The following is a 9168-nucleotide window of genomic DNA, read 5'->3' on the forward strand; positions in this document are numbered from 1 at the left end:
TGCAAAGGCATATAAAGACCCAGTATCTCGCTTGCCCTATTTTTTTCTAATAGCTAAGGTTAGGATAAATAGTAACCCACATTAATTACCATTAGCTTTCAAGATTCATTAAGACCATGATTTAAGAAACCCTGCACAATTAATTATAGTCCTCTGAAGGAAAAAACAGACACTATTTTTTACCTTCTTGTATGAAATGTGTTGATGATGCTGTCTGACTCTTGTTCATTAGAAGTCTGTTAAGAATTGCACTGTCACGGGTGCAAGACCGACTTCTTTTGTCTGCTCGAACTGCTTCCACAATGGAACGAACTTGGATGCGCAACCTTGGGGATTTTTCCTGGGAGGATGACCAGATGACAAAAGTTACTATTAGGAGACAAATTACTCAGTGATTCAGACACTAGAGAGATTTCTTTCATATTAGATCAAATAGTCCAAACACATTAAACTTTATTTAGCAGATAGAAAGGTAGAGTAAACATGGGGATAGCAGACATACAAGTCACAATACAGATGAGCCATACAGCTTATAAGGTGGGTGGTGAAAATAAGAAATCCCTATTTGTAACTTATAGTATGTTTAAATGCCAGTCTTTTCTCTAGACTGGCCATCCCCAAATTCTTCTTCATATGCAATAGTGGTGAATATCTGTAGCTCGGGTGTAGGATGAAGATGAAGATTCATTCTCCAAGCTTGTGGATTGGTTTCTGAAGGTTTCATTACCAGGCTAGGTAATATCTTCAGCAGAGTTTAGGGGATGTCAATGTTGTTCTGTTTATAAGGGCTTCAGTTGTGGATGTGTCAAGTGAAGGTCTGTGATGGGTCAGGTATGAGTCATCAATCAATCAACCAGAATCAATCAGAATAGAGCCGGAAGGAACTTTGGAGGTCTTCTAGTCCAGCCCCCTGCTCAACGAGTCTTGTGATGGGTCTTGTGATGGACAGTTTACCTCAGGTGAGGGTCATTGGGAGGTGAACTGCTGGTGCATGGGTTGGTTGAGGGTGGGTGTTGTCTCTGGCTGGCTTTGCGGTTGATTTGGATTCTGAGGGGTTCGTAGGCTGGTTATAGGTCAATGTGTCTATTGATGGAATTGCTTGTGGAGTGCCAGGCTTTGATGAACTCACGAGTGTGGCAGGTGGTAGTGTAGATGATGATTTTAGTGTTGCTCCAATCAAATTGATGCTGTTTGGTGTTGGTGTGGGTAGAGATTAAGGATTTGGGATCATGGTGTTTGATTGCCAGCCAGTGTTCGTGGATCCTGATTTTTAATTGATGTTTGTCCCACGTAGAATTGGTTACAATTCGATTGGAGCAACACAAAAATCATTGGCCATGCTACCACCAGTCATGCTCATGAGTTCAAAGACATACTGCTTTTGAACCTGATTGAGGAAGAGGACAATTTAAAACATTGGAGCAGTAAATGAAAAAAAATGTGTATTCTTCTTGCTTCCACAAGCCTTCCTATTTTGCCACATCAGCTGATTTTCTCTTTGCCAGATTCCCAGATTATGAAAATCACAACCAGGGAAGGCAATTGGGAAGTGAAAGTTATGTTTTCTCAATAGAGAAGCATCATTATTATCATAATCACTATTCTTCCAACAGGACAGTCACAAAGTATGTCCTACTCACGTAGTCAGTTTCCCATTCAAATATCAAGCAACAATTTATACATGTAGCATGCTTCCAATTTCATTGCTAAATTTTCTTCAGAAGATCATCACTTTCTCCAAAAATGGGGATTACAAACAGTGCTAAGAAAACATCAATTTACATACCCTGTAAGGGCTGAATCCTTCCCGTTTGGTTCGCAAATAATTGGAGAGGTTTCCATATTTGCAGAATTCAACAATTACCATGAGGGGACCTGCAGAAGAAAAGCCAATGGAGAAAGGAAGGAAGGGAATTGCACAGAAAATGTGAATCATCCAGGTCGCGGTGCTGGACTTTTGCTTCTCATCCAAGACATTTCTTCAGTTCAATTTCAGAATTGAAGAAACTTCTTGGATGAGAAACAAAACATTTTCAAAGGAAAAAAAGCAAGAAGGTCCAGTTGTCATTCAGAAAAAACATCTTTGAAGCCCAGAAAAAGTTATAAACTGTAACTGTCTTTCAAGGGGGTGGTCAGTTGGTTGAGTTAAATATTACCAATAATAGTTAGCAGCAACTCTGCAGAGTTTCAGTTTCAATGATTCATTTATTTAAAATGTTTACATAGTCACCCATCGTATGGCAACTCCTGGTAGGATCTTAATATCTAAAGCAATTGTTTTACTCTTGAATAGAGCAGCAGTCCCCAACCTTTCCAGCTTGGCGGCCCAGCCTGATTCGGGGAGGGGGCATGTAAGTGCCAGGCGCACATGTGTGTGCATAGCTCCATTTGTGTGGGTGGCCTGCCCGCGCCCTCCACTCATGCGAATGGAGCTTTCCATGCGAGAGGAGGATACTTGTGCTCGCATACAAAGCTCCACTCGTGTGAGTGGATGGCGCTTGAGCAGAAGGTGCTTGTGCCCGCGCACAAAGCTCCATTTTCAAGAGTGGATGGCGCTCGCGTGCGTCCATTTGTGTGGGTGGACCTTCATGCATGCGTGCTTGCCCATTTCTCCCAGCCCGATTCCGAACAGGCTGCATCCCAATAGTGGGCTGCAGTCCAGGAGTTGGGGACTGCTGGAATAGAGGACACTCCCCTGGAAATCTTCATAAGTGCAATATTTGACATCTATGGAGATTCTCAGTCTGAGGTGACCAAGAAAGTGTTTTTTCAAGAGGCAACTGGACTTTCTTGAGAAAGTCCAGTTGCCTCTTGAAAAAGCACCTTGGAGACAATATTTGACATCAGAACTTGTGCTTAATCAAACAAAAGGATTTTGTAGCATTGCTTTTATTTTTCCCATTTGGCACTCAATACTGATGAAGCATATTTACCGTTAGGTTTGGTGCAAGCACCCAGGAGATTTACCACGTTCAGATGGTTTCCTATGTGAATGAGGATCTTCAGTTCTGACATGAGAGCTTTGTGCTCACTTGCAGTAGCTCCCTCTGAAACAAGTCTGGCTTCAGTTATACATAATCAGCATTTGTCTTTCAATCATGCAAAGCTATTTATATTTCAGTTTCAGATGAAAGGATAAAAAACTTCTACATTATACAGGGAGAACAATTCATAGTAAACAAAAGATCCCTCTCTTCATGCATCCTGTTTTTAAAGCAGGTCTTTGCAGCTACATGCAACCTAATGAATAAGGCCATTCATTTATGGATATTGTGCCAGTACAACAAAGCTTTTTTCATTCAGATATTTTACTCTTACACCAGAACCTTATATATATGTAGCATACAGGAGGACAAGATCTTTAACCTCAACTAATAAAATCATTGACCTAAAATCTATTTTGATTAGTTTTCCTAAGTACAGATGGATAACCTATAGTGACTACCATCAAGTTGTTTTTTTTTCAAATACAAAATTTAACATCATCTCAGTGCCAAAGTGCCCATGCAGTGCAGCTTTTTGGCCCAATTAATTTGATTGGTACAAAGTTACAGAGATAGCTTCACCCCCTTCTGGTTCTGATTCTGAATCTAGCCACCTAAATCCTCCTAAATGGATTTTTCTCACGCATCAATGACTCTTCACAGGAAAAAGTGTTTATGCTCCCATTACATAATACTGCTCTAATGATCAGTTCCTTTGACCTGAATGAAAACATTACTACACTGAGACTGTTGTGCATATCTTTGTTCCAAATTTATAGGAAAAATTGGAACATTTACAAATTTCCATAAAAATTAATTAAGCATGCAAGTTCAATGTAAAAACATGTTTGTCCCTGGGCTATAAAATATTTTAAAGAAAATATATACTGTAAATTTACTTACTTTTAAATTAAATACTTTAATATTTAGAAATAAGGAAGAAAAAAGGTCCTACGGACCCTCACCCACAAAAGTGAAGGAGGGACAAAACATATGTTTTGAATATGTTTTTTTATGCTCTTAAATTAATTTTTAAGCTTTTATTGGGCACTTCACAAAGAATTTAAAAGGATTGCCTGTTATCCTTATTAGGATTGACCAAAGGGACCCTTATGATATGATATGCACACTGTTGTCCCATCTTGATTTTTTGCTTTTAAGTTTGTTAATTGTGGTTTGGGCAAGACCACTACAGTTTAAGGTTGTGAATGTAAATCTGAATTATAAGCCAATACCTTAGAATCTATTATTATATGAAACAGTATATAATGTTACTCTTTTATAAGGGAAGGCATGTGTCATCCTGGATTTACAATCTTGGATTGATGAAATATGGTCACTTGGTGCTTATGAACTGAATATATTGATATAATGGAAAGATTGATCAATATTATTCTGTGTGATTGAGGTTTAATGCTGTGTTCTTTTCTATATATATGATAATAAAATTCTGAAGCATATTGCTTCAACCAAAGGCCATGATAAATATATTATGACAACTCAATACCTACAGGGGCAGCTACAAATGGATGGATGCATAAATAAATTGAAATGATTACTTCAAAATCTAGTTCCATATCAATACTATTTATAAAGACATCAAATTTCAGTTCAGATCTCTGTGACTCAGTAGCAATTTGCCACCATTTCAGCTCTAATTTCAAATCAAAGCAAAACTAATCAAAACAATCATTTATTATGTCTATAATGCCAGTCATCAATTATAAATAAAAATTATATCTGCTAACACATAAACACATAAACACCTGTAAAAGTTTGATTTACTTTCTGATTATTATTATTATTTGTATAGAGGTGGAACATTAACAGAACAGAAGCTCGAAGTAAAGCCTAAATTGTCCCACAGCTTGGAATTCTAACTATAAACCCTATATAAAAAAATCTTCTAATACACTCTGAAGCAGATGGAATAAAAACTTCTTCCTGAGTCATAAACTAGCAATGCTGGTAAACAGTACTCTGTTTTTTTTCCAACAGCTGCTGCACAAAAGATGACACTTGAACCTGAGCAAGACCATAGTGTTCTACTGAAGCAGATGCTGATACTACAAATACTGAATTGCAATATGTCTTATTTATTCTCAACGACTAAAAGTTCTGAGTTAGTGCGCAGATGATGCTAACGCTATCCATACTATCCCAGACACAATCTTCGATTATAAAAGATGCATCAGCATTTTATGGTCATCTCTAATATAATATATAATATTCAGCTCCTAGCTCTTTCCCACAGAGACTAGCAATGTTATTTTAGTGCGGATTTTGGACTTGATTCTCTACTACATGACCTCTTTCAACTCTATGATTGGTTAGTAATTAGTATTAGTATTAGTAAATTTTGTAATAATAAGACTGGTAATGCAGGCAGACAAGATGATTCTTTCACAAAGAAGCACTCATAACTCCCAGAAAAATTAGAAGTACCACAGCAAGGAGAAAAGTAGCCCTCTACTGACTCTACCTACAGTAGCAATAACATTTCTAATTTCAGTGGAACAGCAACTATTTCTGTACAGTGGAGAGAGAATAGTTTTAAGACCAAACGCCAATTACTAAAAGGCCCTGATTCTGTTGTAACAGCTATTACTCAATGCTTAGCTCTTTGAAATATTTTCCTTGGTTTTCCCTACCCTAATTCACACTGAGGTTAGTTTTAGAATCCCCACAGAGAATTAAAACAAATAGAGATGTAAAAGCTGCAATTTAAAATGTTAAGTTGATTAGAAAAACCTGTTAGTACTTTCAAGTGCCTTAAGCCTTTTTATAAAATGAGATTCTCCACCGCTATCAATATTCCATTATAGTGCTTAGGGCTGAAGACATTAATCAGTTGTATTAACAGCTAAGCTACAAGTAAGATAGTCTGTTCTGTTAATTAAAATATTAAAATCTCTTGTCTCCAACCATCTTTCCTTCATGTTTCTTCTTTTTACTTTTAACCTGCCAACAATTATTTCTGGTAGTTTTATGGCACACAAACCTTCAATGTACACTATGCCACATTTAGGATTTTGAAAAACAGAAAAGGATTTATCTAGTTCTCCTGCTCCTGAGCAGACAGGTCCAAATAGAGCACAATGTTTGATCTGTGGCCCCAGAACTGTTAGACACTCCTCAGAAATCATGTCTCCCTGTTGGCGTAATTCAGGGGTCTTCAAACTTGGCCCTTTTATGACTTGTGGACTTCAACTCCCAGAATTCCTCAGACAGGTATGCTGGCTGAGGAATTCTGGGAGTTGAAGTCCACAAGTCATAAAAGGGCCAAGTTTGAAGACCCCTGGCGTAACTGACCATTTCTCTCCATTCTGAGATGGGAAATACTAGAACTCCCAAGATAAGCATATAAGTTTAAAACTATGACACTCAAGTTGGCTAATAATTTAGTACTTGCCTGATGGTAAGCTACACTCACTTCTTGTTCAGAATCAGACTATGTGTTTAAGGAATTGCTCTCAATTGGAGTGTTCTGCTCTCTGAAATCTAGTACTGTATAGTGTGCTTTCCTCAGCGTTCTGGGACATGAACACTATTTTACTTTGTAGAAATGATGAACTCTTGTGTTTTTTTAATGAAACATCCAGTAATCATTATCCAAACATCATTCACAGTGTTACTTATTTCAATTAATTCATTTTATTAGGTATTTATAAGTTGATTAGTTGGCTACAAGTAACTGCTTCCTGATCAATAATTGGGAGCTCTGTTGGGGAGAACGTTTAACAGATATGAAAAGATTATTATAGTTAGATGCCAAAAAATGGAATGTTCACAAAAAAGATTATTTTAGTCCAGTAAGATCAGATTTGTGACTTTTCTTGATCAAAGCACAGTTGAACATTCAAGAAGTGATGAATGATAGTTAAAATGATGGGAAAATTGTCGTCCAGAGACAATTAGTAGCTTGATGGCTATTTCCAGATAGAGCACCAATATTCTCATATTTATATAATCTATTTATTTTGCCTACCTTTCAGCATTTTAACTGCCACAGTTTCACAGCTATTGCTTTTGTTAATTCCAAATGCAGAGGCTTCCATTACTTTCCCAAAAGCCCCATGGCCTAGGACTTTACCTGAAAAAAAAGGAAAAAAGAGGGTGCAAAGCAAGCTTTAAAAAAAATCCAGATTGCATTTGGAGGAATTTATATAACTATTCACAATAACTTGAATGAGACCCACACAAAACAGGAAATCAAGACAACAAAGAAATAAAGGTATGGAAAGGAAGAAGAAATAATGGCATTTTCACCATTTACAGGTGGTGTTGCCTTTTCAGAGTAAGGGTAAGGAGAGGAAGTGAGAGAGGCAATGTCAACAAAGCAAAAGGAAGGAAATCGCTAGCTGAAGCAGGATGTCATGTCTTGCTTTTGAAAAGAAAATACCAGAAAAGTGAGGGCAACTTTTTGGATTAGACTGGAAAAGATGGCACTTCAATAATTGCTGTATCCACTGTCTGTATACTTTTTGGTAGATCTACCATGTTGTATGTATATTGCAATCCAGAACACAGTGGATGTTGGGTTGGGGCAACAAAAACTGTAGATCCTATGAGTTGCTATTACAGTACAACTCAACCTGGGGTACATACCATTATCAGCAATCAGAGTCCCCATGATTGCTAGAAAGTGTTTACAACTATTCCTCTCTCACCAGCAAGCACAATGTTTCTGTGTACCTAATCGAAGTCGCTCCCGAGGAAATTCCCATTTGTTGGAATCATAGGGCAGGTATTCACACTGTTCTTCCAAAGGGACTTCATTTGGATTCATGATAATGGAAAGGTAGCCCGTCTTGATATCAGCATGAGCAGGCTGCAACACAGAGAAAGCTACTAGATTGTGGTCATTTTGCAAAGGACGTGTGTCATTGTTTAGTTTTCTTCGAATCCTGATCCTTGACACTGGCTCTGTTTGTCTTAGCAAAAAGAAAAATGGTTCTGACATCCAGTCACTCTGTATAACATCTGCTAGAAACCGATTCATTGTGCGAAACTTTTTTCCTATCAGTGTGCTACACTGCATGAGCAAATGACAGACTAGGGGGCTCTATTTGGTTCTTTTCCACAGCAAGGCCAACATTATTTAGTCATCGCTGCCAGCCATTTTTTTTCCTGATAAAAAGCAAATAATTCTTGCCTGAAGGGGGGAAAAACATAACAGTACTGGAATGGGACTACAGAAATTGTTATCCTATATTATCTGCCCCAACTGATGCCATTCAAATGTATTTCCCATTAAGTATAGTAAAATAATCATCTGATCTGAAGGTTGGAGCTGTTTATGATTCTGTTTGCTACTACACCAAATCAAGCTTGTTAGACGGAGGATGGAAAAGAAGTCTTACTCTCTTAATATTACAGAAGATGAGGATCAAGAGAATCCAGAAGAAGATGGCAATAACCCCAGTTCCGATTAAGATTACAATTTCCACATTGGTCCTGTCATCTGAGCCTATATGAACAAAAGAAATGGAAGAAAGATTATAATAAGTATAGTACAAATCAAGGATACATGCAGAGAGAGCCAAGAAGGAATTGTTGGAAATTTTATATATTTTCTTTTGATTGGGCTAGTTAGGAACAACTTTTTAGGATGTAAATGATGGAGAATGAAAATTGTTTTACTGCATCAGCATGGCAAAAAGCCTTTCTTTCTTCCAAATGGTTTACCTTTCCTCTCCTGCTACTTTCTTTCCAAATATACCTATCTCTCTATAAAATCAGAGGACTGTAATTAGTAATAGTACCTTCTACAGAAACACTGGCGGAGGAATTCACACAACCTTTGGCATTGCAGACACTACAAAGGTAAAGGCCAGCATCTTCTTCTCTCACCCTTTGGATACTGAGTCTCTGATTGGAATCTGCCAAGTCAATTCCTGAAACATGGGGGAAGAGAAATGTATTCAGTTATGCATAATAGCATGTAAACTGACACCAGTCCCTTTGACCTTCATTCCTGAATTTAACAATTAACCAATGGAACAACCTGCCTCCAGAAGTGGTGAATGCTCCAACACTGGAAGTTTTTAAGAAGAGACTGGACAGCCATTTGTCTGAAATGGTGTAGGGTTCCTGCCTGAGCAGGGGGTTGGACTCGATGACCTCCAAGGTCCCTTCCAACTTTATTATTATTATTATTATTATTATTATTATTATTATTATT

General features: G+C 37.6%; 1 protein-coding gene across 1 annotated transcript in view; it reads right to left on the minus strand.

Annotated features, from left to right (window-relative positions):
• The window catches only part of FLT4 (fms related tyrosine kinase 4), a 36418-nt gene that overhangs the window by 19794 nt on the left and 7456 nt on the right, over positions 1 to 9168 (minus strand). The window contains exons 5-11 of the mRNA XM_015825872.1: positions 8750 to 8881; positions 8348 to 8454; positions 7680 to 7815; positions 6973 to 7077; positions 2934 to 3047; positions 1787 to 1875; positions 184 to 340 (exon numbers count right to left, since the gene is read on the minus strand). Of these exons, the coding sequence (XP_015681358.1) occupies positions 184 to 340; positions 1787 to 1875; positions 2934 to 3047; positions 6973 to 7077; positions 7680 to 7815; positions 8348 to 8454; positions 8750 to 8881 (840 nt within the window). The remainder of the gene's footprint in view (positions 1 to 183; positions 341 to 1786; positions 1876 to 2933; positions 3048 to 6972; positions 7078 to 7679; positions 7816 to 8347; positions 8455 to 8749; positions 8882 to 9168) is intronic.

Source organism: Protobothrops mucrosquamatus, unplaced genomic scaffold (assembly GCF_001527695.2).
Source record: "Protobothrops mucrosquamatus isolate PMUCROS unplaced genomic scaffold, P.Mucros_1.0 scaffold_203, whole genome shotgun sequence".
In the NCBI taxonomy this organism is placed as follows: domain Eukaryota; kingdom Metazoa; phylum Chordata; class Lepidosauria; order Squamata; family Viperidae; genus Protobothrops; species Protobothrops mucrosquamatus.